The sequence below is a fragment of the Cebidichthys violaceus genome, unplaced genomic scaffold (genome assembly GCF_023349555.1).
Source record: "Cebidichthys violaceus isolate CVI_PGR_0920_01 unplaced genomic scaffold, fCebVio1.0.p SCAF_62, whole genome shotgun sequence".
Classification (NCBI taxonomy): Eukaryota; Metazoa; Chordata; class Actinopteri; order Perciformes; family Stichaeidae; genus Cebidichthys; species Cebidichthys violaceus.
Genome location: NW_027176839.1, coordinates 90,259 through 115,761, shown reverse-complemented (window position 1 = coordinate 115,761; position 25,503 = coordinate 90,259). Strand labels below are relative to the sequence as shown.

Here is a 25,503-nt window from a genome sequence, read left to right as displayed (position 1 = left end):
TTAGTCTGATAGGCAGGTGGCACTTAGCCCCTGCCATCAGTGTGTGAATGGGTGAATGATGACAAGTAGTGTGAAAGCGTTTTGGGTAGTCGGAAAGACTAGAAAAGCGCTATACAAGTACAGACCATTTACCATTCATGTCCCGTGTGGAATCAAAAGTCAAAGGTGACTTTTCGCTTTCTAGGCAATATTGTTACTCTTGTTACAGAACATTTTTCTGTGAGAAAGTGGAAAGTTGTTATTTACTTACTATGGAAGCCCATTTCCACCACTGTGAGGAAAAAATAAAGATCCAGCTATCTCGAAATTTTGACTTACTGTCTTGAAATTTCGACTTACTGTTTCGAAATTTCGACTTACTAGCACAACAGCTTGTGACCGCTGAAAGCGGCTTTCAGTGTCACTTTAACAGTAGTTTAAGAAGCGGCAATAAGGCTGTATAGACATGAGGCAACAAAAACATCAGCCCATAACTTAAATCTAATTTAACAAGGATAGTCCTTACAACAACAGTCCTCTCGTCATATTTCTATTGAAATATATATCCATATTTCTATGGAAATGAAAATAGAAATATGCCGAGAGGACTGTTGTTTTAAGAACTATCCTTGAGGACGTGTTTCACCTGTGTATGGAACTTATGACAGAGCACAACCTGACAATGTCTGATGATGTGTATGAAATTACAGCCCTTTATCTAAGACTTCATCAAATGATTACTCATGGGCTGGGGGAATGAAGTATGTGCTATGAGAAAGTGTCAGCTAGGCCTACTATTGTATATATATCTATGTCCTGAATTGTTTATTGTAAATGCCATCTGAAATACAGGCTGGAAATTAGATTTAAGTTATGGGCTGATGTTTTTGTTGCCCCATGTCTATACAGCCTTATAGCCGCTTCTTACACTGCTGTTAAAGTGACACTGAAAGCCGCTTTCAGCAGTCACAAGCTGTTGTGCTAGTAAGTCAAAATTTCGAGATAGTAAGTCGAAATTTTGAGATAACTGGATCTTTATTTTTTCTTCACAGCGTCGGAAATGGGCTTCCATAACTTAGTGTTACGTTATTATTTTAACACGTACAATAACCTTTTTTTCTAACCTTAAGCAAGTAGTTTTCTTGCCTAACCCTAACCAATTGCTTCACAATATTAACCACAGGGCAATGTGTGTTTCTGAAAACCTATTTTATTGGTTCAGAAATGTTGACATTCAACGCATCCAGTTATTTTGCAGGGGTCCATGAAAATCTGTACAAAAAGCAGCCTGACATCTGAGGCCATGATAAGAGGCTGTGATAACTCTAACACAGCAGTTCATGTCCTCCACGAGAATTAGTGTGGATAGTGGGAGTAACAGTAAGAGGATTCTGGCCCATTCAAGCATCTTAAAGAGCAACAGCACTAGATGCATGACCAAATCCCTGAGGTTTCTCATGGAGGGAGAAATGTTGTTGCCTCGCCTATACAAATCTCTGTTGTAACTCACTAATTGCTCCGGCTGTCTCTAATACCTGATTAGCACAATGAAGTGATTTACACGCCAACTGGGGGCTTTCGCACTACCTGTCTTTGTGGGGGTCTTTGTCCTCTCCTGGCTCTTATTAAGGTGTCATCCATGCTCGTCTGGAGTCTGCAAACTACTGTATATAATAAACTAGACGGATGTATGACTAAATCTCCAAGTTCAACATGAGAATGGCTGTGGTTCAGACAAACAGCTGACCTCTTCTCTAATGATATTTTCTCTGTATGGTATAAAGAGATTGTCAGGCCTCAATCTGTTGTCCTGTCCTCTGGCCTCCTGTCTGCAGTAATCTTGAGAAGGGGCTAATAAGCCAGAAACACAGCTGCTCCCAGCAGTGGTCCCCTGGTGGGCCCCACGACCTTCGAAAACATCCTCCGTTAACCCTTGATCACCCAAACCTGGTCTGAAGTATGCTCGCTCAAATGCTCAAGTAATGAAAGGGATTTGAACAAAGCTTGGAAGGATCAAAGCAGACATCCTCCCGTAATATTTGGAAGGCAAATATAATAGTAAAACATTGCATTCCATGTGTTTTTTAAGATGATGTCTGTCTCTTAGCTTAGCTCGGACATTACTACTAGGAATTCACAGCAGGGGACAGAAGACCAGACATGTTTTTGTTGTTCAGCTGCATACATTTTTCTGTGTTATAGACTCTTTGTGGCAGTTGTTATGTACCTGTCATAAGAAAGTGCTATATGTTTACAAGGAAAGCAATAGAACATAAATGAGAAATGAATGAGGTTTGTAATGCTTAACTTAAAGGAGCACTCCGCTTATTTTACACATAAAGGTCCCTTTACTTGTCATAAGGATCACTAATCAGCTTAGTAATGTCTTTAGTGTCTCTTGAGAAAATATCCTGATGATACGATAACATAGAGTGGCATTATGGGAAATGTAGGATTTAGTGTTTTCGGAGCTCAGCCTATAGTAGGGACTAAAAGAGCAGAATATCTCAGCCTCTGCTGCAACAATTTAAGACATGGTCTTCAAGCACTAATAGGTCACATGTTTAGTCTAGTTTTAGTTTAGTTTATATTCACAATTTAAAAATAAATAAATAAATAATATCACAGTGCAGGAAGAGGCAGAACTGGTCTTACTTGAAGCCTCCACCTAAATAATGTTAAAAATGTCACAATAGTAAGGAGAACACAACATTCATATACATAAAGATATGACTACGTAATATTGATGACAAAGTACTTCAACAAGATACAAAATGAACCTATGAATTTGCTTTAAAGTAGGTCTTGAACTGTTCAGGAATAGTCCCTTTATTTAAAAGTAGCTTTTGAATAAAAATACATATTAGAGAAATATTGACGTCATCAATAGTAAATAGATTGTTTTTTTTATTAAAATGTATTGATAAGGAATAACAATGGTCCAAGAATGGACCCCTGTGGAACCCCACAGATCAGTCCGGCTTTGTTGGAATAGCAACCCATAACACAAACAGTCATCTGTTGGAGATATCACATTTTTAACGATTCATACATAGTATCCTGAAAACAATATTTATCCAACTTTGCCAATAAACATTATGGTTAACTGTATCAAAGGCTTTTGAAAGTTCTATGAAAACACTGCAAATAAAATAATTATTATCAGGTGCAGCAATAACTTTGTCAATCAGGTGATGTAAAGCCATATACGCATAATGCAAATAAGTGGAAACCATACTGATGTTTTTAAAGAATTGAATTAGAATCTAGATGAAACAGAATCCTTTTTTATATATAATTTTTTACAAATCATTTTGAAAAACATGGCAAAATAGATAATTGCTAAAAATTGATTTTCTGCTTGAGTGGATTGTTGGAATAAAATCAGTGGATTAAAATGACAAGCAAGAATATCGTTAGCTAATTTATGACCATCTCATCTTCAACCGCTTATCCGGGATCGGGTCACGGGGGCAACAGCTCCAGCAGGGGACCCCAAACTTCCCTTTCCCGGGCCACATCAGCCAGCTCTGACTGGGGGATCCCGAGGCGCTCCCAGGCCAGTTTGGAGATATAGTCCCTCCACCTGGTCCTGGGCCTCCCTCGGGGTCTCCTCCCAGCTGGTCGTGTCTGGAACACCTCCCTAGGGAGGCGCCCTGGTGGCATCCTTACCAGATGCCCAAACCACCTCAACTGGCTCCTTTCCACGCAAAGGAGCAGCGGCTCTACTCCGAGTCCCTCACGGATGACCGAACTTCTCACCCTATCTCTAAGGGAGATGCCAGCCACCCTCCTGAGGAAACCCATTTTGGCCATTTGTACCCGCGATCTAATTCTTTCGGTCATGACCCAGTCCACATGACCATAGGTGAGGGTAGGAACGAAGATTGCCCGGTAGATAGAGAGCTTTGCCTTGCGGCTCAGCTCTCTTTTCGTCACAACGGTGCGGTAGAGCGACTGCAATACCGCCCCAGCTGCTCCGATTCTCTGTCCAATCGCACGTTCCATTGTTCCCTCACTCGCGAACAAGACCCCGAGGTACTTGAACTCCTTCACTTGGGGTAAGGACTCATTCCCTACCCGGAGTGGGCAATCCACCGGTTTTCTGCAGAGAACCATGGCCTCAGATTTAGAGGTGCTGATCCTCATCCCAACCGCTTCACACTCGGCTGCGAACCAATCCAGTGAGTGCTGGAGGTCACAGCCCAATGAAGACATCAGGACCACATCATCTGCAAACAGCAGCGATGCAATCCTCAGCCCACCGAACTGTAAACACTCCTCCCCACGACTACGCCTCGATATCCTGTCCATGAATACCACAAACAGGATTGGTGACAAAGCGCAGCCCCGGTGGAGGCCAACCCTCACCAGAAACGAGTCCGACTTACTGCCGAGAACCCGGACACAGCTCTCGCTTTGGGCGTACAGGGATTGGATGGCCCCCAGAAGTGGCCCCCTCACCCCATACTCCCGCAGCACCTCCCACAGTATCTCCTGGGGGACCCGGTCATACGCCTTCTCCAGGTCCACAAAACACATGTAGACCGAATGGGCGTATTCCCAAGCCCCCTCCAGGATCCTTGCGAGAGTGAAAAGCTGGTCCGTTGTTCCACGGCCAGGACGGAATCCGCATTGTTCCTCTTCAATCCGAGGTTCGACTATCGGCCGAACCCTCCTTTCCAGCACCTTGGAGTAGACTTTACCAGGGAGGCTGAGTAGTGTGACACCGCGGTAATTGGCACACACCCTCTGGTCCCCCTTTTTGAACAGGGGAACCACCACCCCAGTCTGCCACTCCCTAGGCACCGTCCCAGACCTCCACACAATGTTGAAGAGACGTGTCATCCAAGACAGCCCCTCCACACCCAGTGCCTTCAGCATTTCTGGACGGATCTCATCAATCCCTGGGGCTTCATGACCAATATTTACAAAGAATTCATAATTTGAGCAATATTAGCAGTTGCATGTTTCGCAATGAATCTGTTGTAACTTGACTTTACATTGTACAATCTGCCCCAAATTTCACACGTGGTATAAGAGCCCAGGTCTCAAGGCATCTAAAAGCCCATATTGATTCATAGTGCCACCTGACAATTGGACATGCTGCTGCTGGTAGCTAGCATTAATGTTGCTAAATTTTTGTTTTAATTTGTTGTCATATGAAAAAATACACGCAAGGCCGACCACTCACCCAGACGTGATGACCAAATGCAATGGTAAGCGGGTCTCCCTCTAGTCTAGAGGGAGGAGAGCCGAGACGGAAGTTAACCTTTTTTACTGCCGTTTACATTCAACAATTATTATTTTTTTAAAGTTCTACAACAATGCGCTACTGTTTTTTTTTTGGGGGGGGTTGTCATGTTTTTTCTTTCTTCTGTAGCAAAATAGGCTACAACATTTTGTTGTGCAACCCTTTGTTGCATAATGAGGTCTACACATAATATAACAAAGAAAATTGTGTTTGTCCCCTTCCTGTTTCAACATGGCAATGTCCCTGTGTAAAAAGACAGCTCCATAAAGAAAAGATTTCCTAGTTTGGTGTGGCCTGCACAGAGCCCTGACCTCAACCCCATCCAACACACCTTTGGGATGAACTCGAGCACCAACTTTGATGATGATGATGGATAAAATAGAACAGGGGTATTCAATTAAATTTCTAAAAGGTCCAGATTGAGAAAATCTCCTCGGGCAAAGGTCCGGAACATTATAAAAATATCTAACCTGCGCTATTTAGTGCCATATATATATATATATATATATATATATATATATATATATATATATATATTCAAGAAGCCTAGTAGTAGCAAAATCGTCTCTGTGTAGCCAAAAACTGTCAAATCAAATAAATAAAGTACACATCAATTATATTTTAACAATTATTATTCTCAGTTTTCAAATTTAACTGGATGGATTATGAATAATACATAGAAATATATAAATAAATGTTCTTCTTCAAGTAAAATAAGGGCTGGATTAAAGAATAACTGACATGACAGAAAGATTTTGAAAAATGTGCATCTTAAAATAAAGTACTTAATTTTAGAAAAATGTATTTCACTGAATTGTCCTGCAGCTTTAAATTCAGTTCATTCAGGTGTGAAGTGATGCCAATCAAAAAAAGCCACGATTTTATATTGTTCTCATCTTCTAATAAGATACATTTTTGAGCATGGACTTTATCTGTGGTTATTAAACCACTTGTTTCAGCTCTATTCTCTCTGTTAACATCAGTGTTGGTCAGTGAATTCATGTGTTAGGATTCTGATCATATTGGACTCTTAGGTTGTTTATTTTCTGTGACTTCATTTCAGATGTGAGTGGGTACGTTTGCTCAAAAGAGTTGTGCTTTGTCTCGTAGTGATGCTTCACATTACCGCTACATTACATGTGAGACATACTGGTTTTAAACTGTCCGTGGGAAGAATGAACATAATAATGAGACATTCATAAGAGTCTGTTCATTGTTGGTTAAAGACTCTGGTCTCTCTGGTCTCTCTGACCACTTTTCTCTCTTTGGAGAACGTCATGTGAAATAACTTCTCTGACTCACATAATAATTCTCCTACTCCTCGTTCTCTTTCCTCATCTCCCCTGTGTGTGTACATCTCACTCAAGTCAGGAACAGAATACACACATTTGATTGGCTGAGCTGCATCACGTGATATGATTTACGCCGCTGAACAAGTGCCTTAAAGGCTGAAAAAGCTGCACTGGTTAAAATAAAAGCGCTCCGTCAAAATGTAATAATTCTCAATTATCTATCGGTTTTAGGTCCTGGGTCCGGATACAACGGCGTCTGGGTCCGGATAGTGACCCCTGAAATAGAACATTGAATACATCACTACTATATATAGTGATACCGAAGATAAATAATACATAAAGTACTAAACTGACTGTTAAGTTTAACAGATGATATCTCCACAATATTATAGAAGAAATACGTTGTTATTAAGTAACTGCAAAAAATGCCATTATAGATAACTACAGAAGAGAAAATATCAGATACACACACCATAGTATGTTCTTAGTGTGATTACAGTGATGTTGATTTCTCATCCTCTATTAGTGGAGTGAATGTTTCAGATGTTTCAGAACTCCTCCCACCAGGTACAGGTTGCCGGTCACCAGCACAGAGCCGTAACTCGCCTCCATCCACACTAAACTCCATTTTTAAACGAAAACGATCTCCTTCCTCACGGCATCAGCATCATTTTTGAAATGATCTCCGTCCAGACTAAAACGCCTGAAAACGAATATCACGTGACTATTCACGTACACTACATCTCTCTCTCTCACATCAAATTTACTTTAAAATCAACACTTACACATAAAGGTTTACTAGATTATGGGTCTATAAATGTGGTCAACACACGTCTCTCACTCGTTTCCTCAGTTTCGTTGTCTGTTCTTACTCGTAACTGCTGGTGGCTGAAGTCTCTGTTGTACTGGAGAGCCGCTCCCTAATCGCTCCAATAACAGCTGCTTCCTCCGCAAAAATGCAGACTTTAACTGCACAACAGCTGTTAGTAAAGACAACAAGGTCAGCAACACCTGTAATCAATTGTCCATGTTGAATTAACCTGGCAGTCGATCGGTAATCAAGGCTGTTGTTGTTTGTGATCTTCCGGGAAAGGGTCACGTGATAGGGGCGTGACGAATCAGGGAAGGACACGCCATGACTGCTAGGAACCAATCAAGTAGCGAACGTTGGTGTGGGCGTCATCGTTTCCAAACGTATCCGTTTTCGACCGTCCACACGAAGAGGCAACCCTGGAGTTTTCAAACGTATCCGTTTTCGGGAGCGAAAACTCCAGTATAGTGTGGACACTCAGTGTAAACGTGGCAAAACATTTGCGTTTTAAAATGGAAACGTAGCCGTGTGGACATGGCCTCAGTCAGGGTGCTCAGTGGACTGAGGAGGGATCCACCTTGAGGCCGACTGCAGCTCCTTTCGTTGGCTGATCCACTGGAGGGTGCTAATGATGCAGGAGAACACCATGCTGTGACTCACAGAGCTGCTCACCAGATGGCGATGGTGGTGATCTGTTGTGTCTGTTACATTAAAGCTCTTCCTTCTGATCTGGTTTTCTCTGCAGCAGGCCAACATGTGCTGCGCACACACACACACACTAATGTTGTGTTGAGCTGCAGAGAACCACAGCACAGGTAAAGCAAGAGTACATGTGACTGACTTTAATTTTTGTGAGGCTGTATAAGATTTCAAATCAGGTTAAGAAAAAATCATAAACCAATGGATTCATAAACATTTGGACCTCTGAGCTGTCAGTCAAGTGTTAAACTCCTATAGTGATCTGCTTTAACATAAGTGGGACATGTAAAGGTATTGTACAACATTTCAGATCAGAGTACATGTTCCCCTCAATTTAAGAAAAGCATCCCTAAAACACTGATCCTGTCGAAGTGTCCAGTTCTCAATACAGAATTTAGAGCATATTTATTGCCTCAACATGGCTCTCAATTTAGCCACTGCTGAGCCGACAGCTAGAAGCTAACATTGCTAACAGCAGCAACAGTGCTGACTGAGCTAACAGTGTAACCTGAGTGGGAAGTGAAGGGTCGGGACGGCGTTATCAGCTGTAATCACTGTATGAGCGCAGTGCAGAGCGGCAGCCATCTGCTAGCCTTTTGGATACGATACACTCACCTGTACTAACATGTGAGATATGATGTGACTGGCTGTCATGGCAACAATTGAAGAGGAGGAAGTTACACAGGCAGGACATGTGGGAATGCAGCTGAATCTCCTGTGCAGACAGACGTCTTGTCCTCGGTAACGCTTGGACAGCAGGGGGACATCCGGGACGGTCCTTTAATGTCCTCACCTGATGGTTGACGACGACCGTCTCACCTTTTACACCATGTCTCTGCTGAACGAGGTGCAGGACGGCGAGCCGAGAGATTCCCGTCTCCGGCGAGCTAATTAGTTAGCCTTCCAATTTATTTCTACTAAAGAAGCTAAACCTGCAGCGCCATGATTTGTGGAACTTCCAAAACCTTGCTTCAGAGCTGGAGATACAACAGAAGGCATGTGCGCAACTTGACAGTGCGCGCTACACAGAGCAGATTGACAAGTGTCTGTCAGAGTTTGACAAACACTTTCAAGACTTTGCTTTCCTCGAGCCAGTCGCTACATTTATATCTTACCCATTTCGGGAAGATGTTGAGGTTAATTCACTCGCATTAAAAATTGCAACGCTGTTTCACCTGAACTCGTCTGGAGTGAAGGATGACATTTTGACACTACAGGCTGACATTCAGCTGAAGTCCAGGGCTCATGGACAGTTTTGGAACTTACTCACAGAGGAAAAGTACCCAAAAAGCTACCTTCTTGACTGCATTATTCGGCTCTACTTATTTATGTGAGTCAGCCTTTTTCCACATGAAGAATATTAAGTCCAAATACCGTTCCACCATGACTGATGATCATTTGGAAGTCTGCTTGAGGCTGGCTACCAGCAGCTACTGTCCGGATTATGCAACTCGATCTGGTTGATTTCATTCAGTGCAAGTCATCATAGTAAGGTATGACCAAAAATGTACGGAATTGTATTGTGCCATAAGGGTTCATGCAGTTATGCAAGGTACGCCAACATATATTGTAAATATAAAGTATACTCAGTATATATGTATATATAAATAAATAGATATTTAGCATTTTTAATGTATACATTAAAGGTAGATAATTTTGACTTGGTCATTTTAAAAGTAGCTTGCAAGCCGAAAAAGTGTGGGTACACCTGTTCTACACCTTCATTACTTACAATCTCTCAAACACTCAAATAATTCTCAAACACTGTCTTAATCTTGGACTGAAGAACACTTTGTCGTTCAAGAAAGTGTCAAAACCGGGGAGAGGCATTAGTGTAGAGCTTGAGTAATTGATGATTAATAAGGATTGTGTTGCTTTTCAACTAATCATAGTCTTTGTTTTTGTCTTTTTTTGAATTATAGTTTTGTAAAACAGCAGATTTGCTGAGAATGAATGCCTTTTCTTTTTAAGATCTCCTGATTTCACATATTGTTACACAGATTATCGTGGAATCTCACGTTGTTCACGGGTGGTGCCCGCGAGCGCTCCACTTCTGAAACGCTCCCGGTGGGGCAGATCGCGGCGCACACGCTCCCGGTGTAATCAAATATGTACCTTACCTATGTGTGTGTGTAAATAATGCTGATATGAAAAACAACCAGTAGTCAATGTGCAAGCTGCCAATTGAATGGTGATTTAAGCTTCTCTATTGGGTTCATATATTTGTAAATCTGACTTATGTAGTGTCAGTGCCTCACCAGCCACGAACCTCACCACACTTCACTGCAGTTGTGAGTGTTGATTTGAACTTCAAACCTACATTGACATTCATGTAGCCTGCATATATTCACAGATGGTCTGGGCCAATACAGTTCTAGTCCTTTACAATCCTCAGGTATCAAAGCGCCACACACTGAAGATAATGTTAAAAACAGTATCTCAAATAAGCACAAACTCTGAAGAGATCTAACAGGATATATTGACACATGTTTACTGTGCAAAAGCCAAGTGTTGTACCTGCTTGGTGCTGGCCTCTCTCCACCAGTAGTTGTGATCTCGGAGGTGAGATGGCACATCACACATCTGTAATGATTAACATCCAGTTTAGGAGTGGACTCTGCTTAATTCAACAACAGCATTTTAGGCCTACTGAAGGAGGTGTGTGCAATATGCAATATTTCATTTCATTTCAGCTAATGTAAACTGGAACTATTAGCTTGAAAAACAGCTTTCGTTTCAGGATTTGGCAGCTCTATCCTCACATTTAGTTATTAACACCAACGACCAACAAGTAAGCAAGATGGCGCCGCGGATGGCAGCCTCGGTACTGCGCTCTCGTATTTTTTTGTCTCGCTTCCAGCTCGCCCTCTCTGATCACATTTAGCAGGGAGGAACTTTTAAACATCCGACAATCCACTGGTCAAACTTTTTCACCATATTTCATTGAACCGGAAAGTTTTACAGAGCTTTTAGTTGGAGGAGCAGCGGCTCTTCTCGGGATTTGCCAGAGATGCCGACGGGGGAAGCGAGCAGGAGCGCTCGTTAAACTGCGTCAGCAGGGATTCAGAACTGCGCTCCCGTCAATACATCTGGCGAATGTTCGTTCTCTGGCCAACAAGATGGATGAACTGCTGCTCCTCAACAGAGCAAACACAGACTTTAGCAGATCCGCCGCCCTGTGCTTTACTGAAACCTGGCTTGGTGAGCACATCCCGGACAGCGCACTACATCTGCCGGGCTTCAAACCCTTTTCATAGACTGTAAACCATGTTATTCACCGTGGGAGTATTCCTCATTCATTCTGGACGGTGTTTACATCCCACCTCAGGCCTGTGTGAGTGAGGCACTCCAACACCTGGCTGAGCAGATCAACAACATGGAGGACAAACATTCAGACTCCCTGCCCATTGTTCTTGAGGACTTTAACAGAGCAAACCTCAGCAAAGAACTGCTTAAATACAGACAACATTATTAAGTGTAGCACCAGGGACAAAAACACACTGGACCACTGCTACACTGTAATAAAGGATGTCTATCACTCAGTCCCCCGTGCAGCTTTGGGAGTCTTTGATCATTGTCTGGTTCATCTTCTCCAGACCTACAGGCAGTCTGTGAGGAGATGGACCAACGAGGCAAAGCTGGAGTTACAGTCCTGCTTTGTCTGCACTGATTGGAGTGTTTTTGAGGCTGCTGTTACAGACCTGGATGAGCTCACTGACACTGTGACATGTTATATCAGTTTTTTGTGAGGACATGTGAGTGCCGACTAAAAAGGTAGCAATGAAGAGCTACACTGAAAAGTTGGAACACAGGTACTACAGGAGACCCCCCCACACACACACACACACACTGAATAGAATCACCAACTGGCTGACGACCTGAATGTTTTCTACTGCAGGTTTGATAAGCCCACTTCCACACCCACCCCCCCCCAACTGCCCTGACATCAAACAAAACACCTACACCCCCTGCCTCCTTTTCACCTCTCCCAACCGACTTCCCGCCGGCACCTGCGAAGAGGATGTGAGTCAGCTCTTCCACAGACAGAAGATCAGGAAGGCACAAGGCCCAGACGGTGGCAGTCTTTCCTGCCTGAAAGTCTGTGCTGACCAGCTGGCCTCCATCTTTACGCAGATCTTCAACCGATCACTGGAGCTGTGTGAAGTCCCCTCCTGCTTCAAACGCTCCACGATCATCCCGGTCCCCAAGAAATCCTCCATCACAGGATTAAATGACTACAGGCCCGTCACCCTGACGTCTGTGGTCATGAAATCCTTTGAGAGACTGGTGTTGACCCACCTGATGGACATCACAGGCCCCCTGCTGGACCCCCTGTAGTTTGCCTACCGTGCAAACAGGTTGGTGGATGATGCAGTCAACATGGGACTACATGCTGCAACACCTCGATTCCTCAGGGACATACGCAAGGGTTCTGTTTGTGGACTTCAAATAACTAGCGTAATACACTGTAAATACATGTGACAACACAGCGTATCCCTTGTTCTAACGTCTTTCTTCTAATTTTCACCTCATCTATGCTGAGGCATTATAGAGACCAACCAACTTGGACCAAGCTCAGGAAAGCCACTTTAGGATGCAATGATAAGACAGCATACAAATGACATGGTACGTCTGTATTAGACAACATTAATTTATATTTTAAATGTGAGTAATTAATGACATCTGTAATTGAATACTGCATTTTCTTTGTCATCAGCAGAGAAGAATGATGTGGATGAGGCCAATATGGTGATTGAGGATTCCCAGCCCTTTACTATTGTGGAGGACAAAGGGTTCTACCCTACCTATGTTCTCCCCACAAGGCACATGAAACATTTTTCCACATTTCCCCATTCCAAAAGTGTTCTCTTCTTTCCGTTAGGCTTTGAAAGCTATGGTGGAGGACAGATATAAGGAATCCAAGGAGAAAGCCAAAGCCATTGTGTCGAAGGCATCTGCAGTTAGTTTAACATCAGATATGTGGACCTCTATCAACACCGATGCGTATCTAGCTGTGACATGCCATTTTATAGATGCAAGCACCTCTTTGCATTCTGTTGTTTTAGGGGTGCAGCATTTCCCTGAGGCACATACTGCTTGGCAACAGTAAAAGTAGCACTTATGTCACAGTGGGGTATTACACACAAAGTTGCTTGCCTTGTGACTGATGGTGCAGGAAATATGGGTGCTTGTGCCAGGAAGCTTCGTTTGCGTCACACAAAATGTGATTAATAAGTTCATAGTTTGTATTGGCATCACAAACATTCATTTAGTCAATTCAAAGCTTCACACACCAAAGCGATGGTGTCATTATAATAACTCTGCCTGTTTTACATTTATTGTCCACTTGATGGCACAGTAGAGCAATAAGTGAACCAATTGGATGGAAAGCTAAACACCCCAAAAGCTAAAAGACAAAACTTGCTTTAGTTGAATAATTATTTTATTATTTACAAATATCACAGCCGTCACATTTTATTTTACAATCATAAAAGCAAATCTGATTCAGAAAACTTTAATAATGTTTCATTATTTAACACACTACACCTTACATAATAATGTGCTTAGGCGTGGTAAGTGTTGCGCATGGACACACACACACACACACACACACACACACACACACACACACACACACACACACACACACACACACACACACACAAACCAGTTTGCCATTTCTTTTCCATGAATCTGACATTCCGAATCTCCGTTCCTACTCACCAAAACGTGACTCTGCTTCTCAGTGTTTGATTGTAACAATTTCTAGAGCCAGAAGTATAACTCTACAGCATTTCACAAGTTAAACAAATACATTAGAGAAAAGTCATTATTTGTGCAGAAAAACAACAGAAATGCATGCAAAAAACTACATCCATATGACTTCACAGTATGTGCTGGCAGATTATCAGTTATTGTCTTGCAATGTCATATTGAGCTCTGTCCTTCGAGAGTCCTACAGGTCATAGTAGATCCGACTGACGTCAAATTCTTCTTTGTAGGGCAGCAAGTCCTGTAGTGTAAACTCGTCATTCTGGCCCGTCCACACTGTTAGAGTGTACCTGTGCAGAACATGGGCAAGCATAAGCATTCAATGAATAGCTCAAAGTTAACATATATGTCAATGCAATGTCAGACAAATTATTATTCGTTCAAGAGGTCATCTACTGTTGGTAGGAGCAGTGATAGCTACCATTACTGAACAAAGACCATCACTTGTAGATTACATTACCGTATTTTTCGGACAATAAGGCGCACTTAAAATCCTTACATTTTCTCAAAAATTGACAGTTCGCCTTATAATCCAGCGCGCCTTATGTATGGTTACTTGTTGTGCTTATTGATCGATTTTATGTGGTACAATGCGCTCAAAAATCTGTCGAAATGTGTAAGTACGACTTTGGTAAGCAACGAAGCCGCTCCGCTCAATGGATATTCGGAGCATTACGGTACGCACGGGAGGCAACGGCGGGCTAGTTACGCCACTATCTGCCAATGGATTGCTGATGCGTGGGCTGAGGTGTCGGTCGCAACTGTTGTCCGAGCTTTCACGAAAGCTGGAATCATCACTGAACAGCCAAGTACCGATAACAGCAACAAGACTGACTCGGAAAATGACGAGAGGGATTCGGGCATTCTTGATGCCGAAATCGCACAGCTGTTTCACTCAGACACTGAAGATGAAGAATTCGATGGATTTGTGGAAGAGGAATGAATCGATAAGTGAGTGTATTTTTCCGTACCGGTATTTGTTGTTACAACTGAGTTGAATAAAGTTTGATTTACCGGACTGTGTTGTTTTGCTTAATGCGCCATATAATCCGGTGCGGTTTATGTGTGAACATAGACACGTTAATTCACAGTGCGCCTTATAGTCCGAAAAATACGGTACATTACAGTCATTTAGCAGATGCTTTTATCCAAAGCGACATACAATAAGTGTATTCAACATAGTTATTCAAAAGAACTACTGGTCACCAGAAGTCATAAGTACATCTCCTTTTTCAAACAAGCATCTAAGAGCATAACCCAGAGCCAAAGTACAGTGCAGAAACAAACGAAAATAATAAGTGCAACAAAGTAATACGAATACAATAAGTGCAACAAACTAGTATGAATACTAAGTGCTAAGTGGAAGGCTCAGGGTAGTACTTCCTGAAGAGGCGAGTTTTCAGCCTGCGCCGAAAGATGGGCAGCGACTCTGCTGTCCTGACGTCAGTGGGAAGTTCATTCCACCATTGTAGGGCCAGGACAGAAGACAGCCGTGACCGGGTCAATCGGCCGCAGGGACCTCTGAGCGATGGGGCAACCAATCGCCCCGAGGCAGCAGAGCGAAGTGGTTGGGCGGGGGTGTAGGGCTTGACCATGACCTGGAGATAGGAAGGAGCTGTTCCTTTCACTCCCCTGTAGGCTAGCACCAGAGTCTTAGACTGGATGCGAGCTCTTACAGGGAGCCAGTGTAGAGAACGGAGAAACGAAGTTGTGTGGGAGAACTTGGGGCGATTGAACACCAGGCGAGCTGCGGCTTTCTGAACAAGCTCCAGAGGTCTGATGGCCGTCGCCGGGGCTCCGGCGACTAGAGATTTGCAGTAGTCCAGGCGGGAGATGACAAGAGCCTGGATGAACCTGCGCTGTCTCGTCAGTGAGGAAGGGACGAATCCTCCTGATGTTGTAGAGCAGGAATCTGCAGGAGCGTGTAACAGATGAAATGTTTGCTGAGAATGACAGTTGGTCATCCAGGGTCACACCCAGGTTCCTCGCAGTCCGAGTTGGTGTCACCACGGTATCATCAATGGTGATGGACAGGTCTCGGTGTGGGCAACCCTTCCCCGGGAGGAACAGTAGCTCAGTTTTGTCTAGGTTGAGCTTGAGGTGGTGTGTCATCATCCACTTCGAGATGTCAGCCAAGCACGCAGCGATGCGCGTCTCCACTTGGGTGTCACCGGGGGGAAATGACAAGACCAGCTGGGTGTCATCGGCATAACAATGGTAGGAGAAGTCATGCGAGCGAATAACAGAACCCAGAGATGTTGTGTAGAGCAAGAAGAGAAGGGGGCCCAGGACTGAACCTTGCGGAACCCCCGTAGTCAGCATGCGTGGTTCCGACACGGCCCCCCCTCCAGGTCACTTGGTAGGATCGACCTGTCAGGTAGGATGCAAACAGGGAGAGTGCATAGCCTGAGACGCTCATCCCCTCGAGGGTGGAAAGGAGGATCTGATGGTTCACAGTGTCAAACGGCGTAGACAGGTCCAGGAGAATCAGGACAGAGAGTTAGCTCTCGGGAGAGAGAGTTAGCTCTTCATCCTCTACTTGCTACATCTCAGCAACATCATACGCCACCATGGTCTCCACTTCCACTGCTCTGCTGACGACACTCAGCGCTACACAGCGGAGCACTTTCTCCAACAGAATGATCCAGCTCCGCTGTCATAAGGACAGGTACAGGAGAACATTCCTGCCTACTGCTATAAGACTGTACAATAAATCACCTCGGGCCAAATCAAATCGTTAAACCTCTGCACTACTGTTTATTTAGTTGATTTAATATTATTCTGTTCTATTCACTGTGTATATAGTGTGCATTTTTTTTATATAACATCTTTACTATATTATAATTGTATATATTGTGACGTGTATTTTTCTTTTTTTCTTTATATATAATAAGATTTTTTACCTGTGACCTATTGCTGCTCTGTAACCTATTGCTGCTTGTAACAAAATAATTCCCCCTCGCGGGATCAATAAAGTTAGTATCTATCTATCTATCTATCTACATCTCCACCAAATCCATAACCCACTGCCTCACAGATATAAAAACCTGGATGCAAGCCAACTTTCTCAAACTCAACAGCGACAAATCTGAAATCCTCATCAAATCACTAAACAAATCCCTCCACAACTTCTCTCTCTGCATCGATGGCTTCACTGTTCCTGCTTCCACACATGTTCGTAATCAAGGAATCATTTTTGATCGAACCCTCTCCTTTGTCAATCACATCACAAAAAACACCTTCTTTCGTCTCAAAAACATTGCCCGTCTATGCTCCTCCAGTCGCTGAAACATTCATCCACGCCTTCATCACCTCTCAACTGGCATGTTGAGAGGTGAAGAATGTGGCTAAGTGGAGAGCAGGGCCACCTTTCAATCAGAGGGTTGGCGGTTCAATTCCCCAGCTTCTGCTTTACTAGTCTCACGTCAATGTGTCCTTGACACTTAACCCCAAAATTGCTCCCGTAGCTGCGTCTACGGTGTGTAGATAGATACTGAATTGTAAGTCGCTTTGGATAAAAGCGTCTGCTAAATGACCATAATGTAATGACTAGACTACTGCAACAGGTGTTACTGCTGATCTAGGTGTGTGTGTGTGTGCCTTGCTGATGACATGTGACGCATCAAGCTGTAAAAAAGAAGAATGCAGAAGCATGCATCTAGTTTTGTAAATGACTGTTATTTCTTTATTTTCACATAATAGGCAATCATCTTAAGTAGATTCAGATCAGGATTGGGTTAGACCTTTTAGACTAGGTATGTGACTATGGTTACCAAGGGTCTCCAAATAGCCTTTTTGGGAAAACGCCTAGACATACCCTTAGAAAAACATGTGTGAAATATACATTTTCTCTGGTATTGTTATCAAATTTAAACTTGGACTAGGTAATGATGTGGTCCCATTGTGTTTTCCAGCTGATACGTCCCAGCTATAGTCATCTGCAGGCATCTGTTTGCAAAGAAATATTCAGGCGGAAATAAAAACCTTCTACTTCAGTGTGTTCAAACTTCTATCACTCAATGCCAGTAGCACTTACAGTGATTCTGACTGTTGGGAAAAAAAAAACTGTTACATTTCAAAAGAGACCAAAACCATGCATGTACTCCAAATGGTTCAACAGCTTTCAATTTACTTTGGGTATGCTTTGGATAGGCGTTTTAGGCTAATTTTACAGGAATGGTTACAGGTATGTATGTTTTTCTTTTTTTTCATGCTGTTCCTTACTCTTATGTCATCTATTTTGTTTTTATTGTAATTACTTCTATTGTTTCTGTTTTTACCATGTAAAGTGTCTTTGAGTACCTTTTAAAGCACTATACAAATACAATGTATTATTATTAATAATAGACGAAAAACAGGGCTGGACCCCCTGTCTGATTCCTGTTAAGTTACTACTGATGAAAACCCAACATTTCCTGATTTTGTTGCTTCAAAATAAAAGCTTTTACATGACAAAATAATGGGGGCATATCATGGTGAATAATTTATTGGAAATTTCCTTTGCAGCTATGAGCCAGCTATGAGAACTACAAAGTGCAACGCCAAAAGGACATATTACAAAAATGTTCAATAACTTCACTTTTATGCAGTGCAGTGTGGTCAAAATCAATTCATACACCAATGGGCTTCTACTGGTTAGACTACAATCCTTATTTTGGAAAAATATGTTTTTGCATAATTTTGGTGAATTTCTATAGGGACAATGCAATGTAGCACCACAAAATTCAGTTCAACCACCAAGCTGTGGTCCTCCTGTGGGTTATACTAAAACACTTATGATGGAAAAATGTGCTTTGGCATAATTGTAGGGATTTTCTGTTGCGACAAATATTCATTAACTTTCATGTTATGCAGTGTAGTTACAACAAACGTACATATAAATGCATACATTTGGGTATTTTAATTTGTTGTAAGGCTGCTTCATGAGTTTGGCTAACTCTTATAGGAGGGTTCAGCTCTGGAGAATTTAGGGATTGCGTCATTAACTACTCCCATTACGTTGTAAACCGCATGTCAGGCAAAAACAAGGCCAAAAAAAGGAAACAAAAGGCTGTGCTGCAAAATATGTTTAACTGAAATCATCATGTCAATTTTTTTTATTCTATATTTTTCCGTTTGATTCTATATTTTTCCTTGCAGAAGAAAGTAGTAACCAGTTTTGCCCTTTCTTTTCAATATCAAAATTAGGATTGTGGATTTATTTAAGAATAATGTACAGTAAGATTTGTGGTAAAGCTATTCAATTCAATGTATTTGTATTGCCCAAAATCACAAATTTGCCTAAGAAGGATTTACAATCTTTACAGCATAAGGCATGCTCTGTGCAGGAGTACTTGCTTTTCATATAATTGTGCAGAATCAAAACTCATAAAAATTTAAATTTATGTCTTAAGGCTGAAACATATCAATATATGCACATATATATAGTTTCTTGCAGATTAAATGAGTGTTCTACATTTGATGGCTCTTCTCTTGAAGTATGTGAAACTATGGTTTTATTCAAGACGAATGCACAATACAAAACAAAGGTCGACAATTACATCAGTTTGACCAAATCACTGACACTTTATAGTTTTGTCACTCGGAATCGTCACCATAAAGAGAACGTCTGCCAAAAGTGATCATAAATCTTTTCACTTATTGGTCACCAAAAAGAAAAGGAGGTTCACAAATAATTTCCTCCACAAATACTTTTATTTTGAGACTGTAATGCACCAACAAGCTGTTCAGAGTGAACAGGTAATAATTCCCTCTCTAATATCATCTTCAAACAACTGAATTTATTCAAGTGTCTTGCCAAAAACTGAATTTTACTAGATTACATTTGAATATATCATGATAACATAATTTACATTCGCCGAATCCCCATTTCTTTCTGTTTGGACCAGGAACCCACCATAATGGAACTGAATGGAACCTCTGTCCATTAGCATTTAGCTCTGCAATAAGCAGGAGATAGAGAGAGACTTTGTTATCTGCAGAGGAGTCGGTGACTTTGATAACTCTAGACAACATACTTGGAAGTGAAATACATCGTAGGCCTATGCGTATGGTTAAGTTAGTTGTTCCAAATGTTGCTATGCTGTTACCTTACACACGTTTAAAATAAAAATAAAAACATGAAGATATGAACCTGTGTATTATTTGAATAGCTTAGTATTGAATGCACAATAACAAGGTATGTTTATACATAGTTCTAGGCCCAGTTTAATACAAAACACAATTTTATACAATATATATAGTAGGGGGTCCCTGCTCCATCTCTCTATCAGTTTGGGGGTCCTTGGCCTGAAAAACATTGAAGACCCCTGATTTACGGCCAAGAAGTTGTTCAACTGTTGAAAAAACGCTTTTTCAATTATTTTACTTAAAAATGGGAGGTTTGATATTGGACTATAATTATTCATTGTTGCGGAGTCTAAATTAGCCTTCTTTAGGAGTGGTTTAATAACTGCAGTTTTTAGGGCTTGTGGGAAGACACCTGAGAGAAGGGATGTGTTTACAATCTGTAAAAGATCAGTGGTCATGCAGTTTGAAATGTTTTTTAAAAGTGTGTTGGTAGAATATCCAAGCAGCAGGAGGATGACTTCAGATGTTGTATAATGTATTCTAGGCTTCTAAGGTCGATTGAATGAAATTGTGTCATGATATTTGAACGGATGTTATTGAGAGATGGGGACAACACATATCCTGTGGTTGGTGTGGAGGCACTGCTTGTCTAATTTTCTGAATTTTGTCAGTAAAAAAGGAGGCAAATTGATTGCATGCCCAGGTGGATTGGAGCTCAGCAGCTACTGACACTGGAGGGTTTGTTAGCCTGTCGACGGTAGCAAATAAGAAGCGTGTATTGTTATTGTTTTTGGTGATGATGTCAGAGAAGAAGGACTGCCTTGTTCCAAATTATAATTGCGAAGTCTCTCTTTATAGATGTCACAGTGAACCTGGAGATTTGTTTTTCTCTACCTGCGTTCAGCTTTCCGACACTCTCTTTTCTTTATTCTGATCAGCGTGGCATTTCTCCAAGGAGATCTTTGCTTACCCAAGACAACCTTCACTTTAGTGGGTGCAATGACATCAATAACATGTTTAACTTTAGAAGGTAGTACTATGAAGGTAGATTTGTGTCTTTATTACGCAAACAAAAAAATATGTTTTGAAAGCAAATTTCTCGCACTGCAATCAAAAATCAAGTTTGTAAGTGAAAATATATAAACTGAGAATAAATTATTTGTTAGTTTTGCTTATGAAACTATAATTTTTGGTTGCAAAACAAAAACCTTTGCTTTCAAAACGAAAAGCTACGGTTTCAAAACCAAAAGCTACGGTTTCAAAACCAAAAGCTACGGTTTCAAAACCAAAACCAAAACGTAAAGCTACGAGTTGAGTTTGGACGTAGTGGGCGGGGCATACGCTGCTGAATGAGCCAGGAGTTTCTATTGGTGGGTTCGACTTACGTCACATGCACGCAGAAAGTGAAGCTTCATGTCAACAACACCTCATGTCGTTCTTTAAAAAAAAGAGACTCTACGACACTAACAACATGAAAACAAAGTGAAGTGCTAACAGAGCAATATAATGTCAACTTACCTCCATGCCGCTCATCACAGTAACCTCTACAGTGGAAGTAGAAGTAGGAAGTAGTCATATATTGTTTTTATATATATTTTTTGTTTATTTGTATATTCCATGTCCGTACGTTGTGAGCAATATGTAATCCGGAGTCAATAAAGCTGATTCTGATTCCGATTTATGAAGCAAAATCTAGGTCCACACAGTGTAGTATGTCTGACATTGAAAGCTATTGTACGAGGTAAACCGTAATTGTTATTGGTAGAGAGCTTAATGGTAAGAGACGAAACAATCATTCCATGTCTCTTGATTAGCTTGGCTATATTTTTCAACCATTACTTAAAAAAAAAGACAACTGTCCTCTTTCTGCGTAATTTAACGTAACAACTCATACCAGAGTACTTGCATGCCTGCTATGCAAAATGCACACAGGTTACCAGGTTTGCTGATGTGAAGGACTGGCCTTGCTGTGTTATTTAATTACCGTATTTTCCGCACTATAAGGCGCACCGGATTATAAGGCGCACCTTCAATGAATGGCCTATTTTAGAACTGTTTTTATATATAGGGCGTACCGGATTATAAGGCGCATAGAATAGAGTAGGAGTAAGCACAGTACCGGTGTTTACCGCTATTACTTCGGCGACGCCCCTGACTACGGTAGCCGTAATGCTGCAAGCGGTGCGGCTTTGTAGTTTACCAGTCGTACTGAAACATTTTGACAGAGCGCCGTGTACAACCAGTATGGATCAACCAATTAACCAATTGATCCATATATAAGGCGCTCCGGATTACAAGGCGCACTGTCGTTTTTTGAGAAAATTAAAGGCTTTTAAGTGCGCCTTATAGTGCGGAAAATACGGTACCTGTCCGACTGTTGGAGCAGCCATGAGAGCTGAGGGAACGACTGGGCCAGGAGAGCTGCACGCACTGGGAAGGTGACTGGATTTTCAAGGCCTCTACATATCTCCTCCATCACACGCACCACATTCCAGCTGTAACCTAAAAAAAAAATGCAAGCATCCGTCCAACATTATCTACGAGTTCCACAATAAAAGCCAACTGAGTCCCCACAGACTTCTGTGAACTCGGACATGATAATGAATACTCTGACTGAGGTTTCATTCTTCTATAATTAGTAGAAACAAAGCCTCCACATAAACAAAGCTAGTAGTACTGAAGTGTCTTCACCTGCGTTATCTGTCCCAGCAGTCCATCCCGTAGTCCACCCAAGCGAAAGCACGGTGTGAGTAGGAAGAGTTTTCACAGAAGAAAGGAAAGCCTGGGGGTCCAGAGGTGTGGCCTGTCCCCCAGGACCAGAGAGGATATCTGCATTGATCCACACAGGACGGTTTGGCTGATACAGCTCCTCCAGCAAGACGACAGATGGAGACACCGCCTCCAGGCTGTGTGGAGAGGACACCACAGTGTTGGCATAACACACAACCACATGTTGCATTTAACAAATATAAGATGCGTCTCACCTCTTGAAATCTAGTTTTATTCCCTTGTTGTAATCTTTCACTCCTTCCAGCCACTCTTTCAGTGTGATATCACTGTCTGTGTCAGGGGGATGGGCCATGATTGGCTCTTTGGGGTCACGGCCTCTGATTATTACGTCGGCTTCAATCATATGAGTGGGACCTACGGGTGAAGGTCGGTGGTCAAAATAGTCAGTGATGAACCGCATGGGTCAAAACAAAATCAAAATGTCTCGCACTGTTCATTTCCAGCTTTTGAATTTACATTATGATCATGCCTGTTCAGTTCATTGTAAAACATATTATAAATCTTCCATTCATGAAGGGTCTAATGACAGGGTTCATACACATTTTGACCAATGGATTTCCATGACTTTTCAATAACTTTAAACAAAATTTCCATGACCAAACATTTTTGTGAAATCTCAGTGTATACATGAAAAAGTGAGAAAATGTAGTATTTAAACTAACAGTGAGAATTCCAAAGCATACAGTATACCTTAAATGACACAAATGAATGAGACAATAGTTTGATTAAAAGAATAAACATTTATAAATATACTCTGGTTGACAGGCATTCATAACACTGACACATCAATAAGAGCTTTAGTAGGTAGTAGCAGCCAGCTAGTTCGCATTCGTGCTTTCTTTTTGTGTTGCACGCATAACACACGCGCATGCATGCTCCCTTGAGAGGCTAGTGAGAGAGAATAGCTGGTGGCAACCTGACCAAGTTGTAATGAGAGAAAAAAAAAGTGCTTTCTTGCGTCTTACTGTCCACGGGACCCTGAACAGTCACCTGCCAGATTAGCGTTTCATTTCTGCAAGCTTCGCATCTATCTGCTTTTCAATCTCCAGCAGAGGTTCCTTCTTCTCTTTCGTAGTTCGGCGGAAGCTGTTGGATTTGGTGATGAAGGTCAGTTTGCTTTTGGCTTCTGCTTTCTCAGCATATTAATTTGCTGATTTCTGAAGTGCGCCGATATCAGTCTCCATTCTTGCCCTCTTCTTTTTCAAGTCATCCAGCTCATCTATGAGGGCCTTTCTCTTCAGGGCATTGGCAGAGAAGATTTGGCACATTTTTCATGGGTGCAACCCACATACTCAGCTCTGCTGCTCATCCCACAAATGCATGTTCCTTACAAATGTGGCACCATTTAAAAAGGTAAATAAACAGGCTTTCCAACGGTATAAGATGTATTGCCAAGAAGCATAGTTACAACAAAGAAATAATCTAGCAAACACACATTTCCTTACTTTTTGTGCTATTATTAAGTCCAGTTAACTTGACTTAACTGCTGTATTGATTGCATTATTCTACTTTGACTGTAATGCTGGATGTTGGATAAAATGGGTGGCACAACTTCGCAGGCATTATGTGCAGAGTTATTTTTCAATTTTGGAATAAACAGTCAAAAGAATATGGACCCACTGGCCCGCTGTGGTGTCGTCGTGGTGAACGCGGCGTAGACCCACCTGAGAGCGCCTCCGTCAGCCTGCTCCTGCTGTTGACAGCGTGCGACCATCTGACCTCGGCAGCGTCCCTTTTCTTAATTTGACTCCGACTTAAGAAATACTCCAGCGTCTGGTCAGACATCCTCTCTACAAAATAAAACGTGTCATAAATCGCTAAAAGACAGAGACAAGTAATGTTGCCGTGAGACCAAGAAGGCAGCGTAGTGTTAGTTCATAGTTTTGTAGATTGCCATACGTAACTTCGATGGTATTTTTGGCTGTTTTACCATTTAAATTCCAAACGACGAAAACTATAAAACATCCGAATAAAACTAAGGCAGTACTGCGCCAGTTAGACAAAATAATCCTCTTCATAGCTCATTTCCATGATTAATTAATATTGCTGCTGCTGCTGCTGCTCCTTCTTCTTCTTCTTCTTTGGTGGTTTTACAGCAGCCGGTATCCATACGTTGCATTGCTGCCACCTTCTGGAACTAGACCATGGCTGCAGTTGAACAGTCATTTTTGCTACAGGGTGCATCCTATGAAATTTCTCGCACTGCAATCAAAAATCAAGTTTGTAAGTGAAAATACATAAACTGAGAATAAATTATTTGTTAGTTTTGCTTATGAAACTATAATTTTTGGTTGCAAAACAAAAACCTTTGCTTTCAAAACGAAAAGCTACGGTTTCAAAACCAAAAGCTATGGTTTCAAAACCAAAACCAAAACGTAAAGCTATGAGTTGAGTTTGGACGTAGTGGGCGGGGCATACGCTGCTGAATGAGCCAGGAGTTTCTATTGGTGGGTTCGACTTACGTCACATGCACGCAGAAAGTGAAGCTTCATGTCAACAACACCTCATGTCGTTCTTTAAAAAAAGAGACTCTACGACACTAACAACATGAAAACAAAGTGAAGTGCTAACAGAGCAATATAATGTCAACTTACCTCCATGCCGCTCATCACAGTAACCTCTACAGTGGAAGTAGATGCCGGGATCCAAGTCGAACCCACCAATAGAAACTCCTGGCTCATTCAGCAGCGTATGCCCCGCCCACTACGTCCAAACTCAACTCGTAGCTTTACGTTTTGGTTTTGGTTTTGGTTTTGAAACCGTAGCTTTTGGTTTTGAAACCATAGCTTTTCGTTTTGAAAGCAAAGGTTTTTGTTTTGCAACCAAAAATTATAGTT

The 25,503-nt window shown here is 41.9% G+C and overlaps 1 protein-coding gene across 1 annotated transcript; it reads right to left on the bottom strand.

Annotated features, from left to right (window-relative positions):
* Nucleotides 1–13,624: 13,624 nt before the first annotated feature.
* Nucleotides 13,625–24,739, bottom strand: fam151b (family with sequence similarity 151 member B). Its single transcript, XM_068734282.1, has 6 exons — nt 24,597–24,739; nt 24,331–24,456; nt 22,861–23,020; nt 22,568–22,782; nt 22,243–22,378; nt 13,625–14,097 (listed from the first exon to the last, which is right to left on the bottom strand). Exons 1-6 carry the CDS (start codon nt 24,682–24,684, stop codon nt 13,992–13,994), a joined length of 831 nt encoding a protein of 276 aa, XP_068590383.1. The 5' UTR covers nt 24,685–24,739; the 3' UTR covers nt 13,625–13,991.
* Between the last annotated feature and the right edge of the window lie 764 nt (nt 24,740–25,503).

Coding starts and splice junctions, on each gene's coding strand:
- fam151b (XM_068734282.1), bottom strand. CDS start 24,684: ATGAAGAGGATTATTTTGTCTAACTGGCGCAGTACTGCCTTAGTTTTA. Junction 22,783..22,860: donor ATAAAACTAGATTTCAAGAG/GTGAGACGCATC, acceptor CTCTCCACACAG/CCTGGAGGCGGTGTCTCCAT. Junction 14,098..22,242: donor CTGCTCCAACAGTCGGACAG/GTACCGTATTTT, acceptor TGTTCTGCACAG/GTACACTCTAACAGTGTGGA.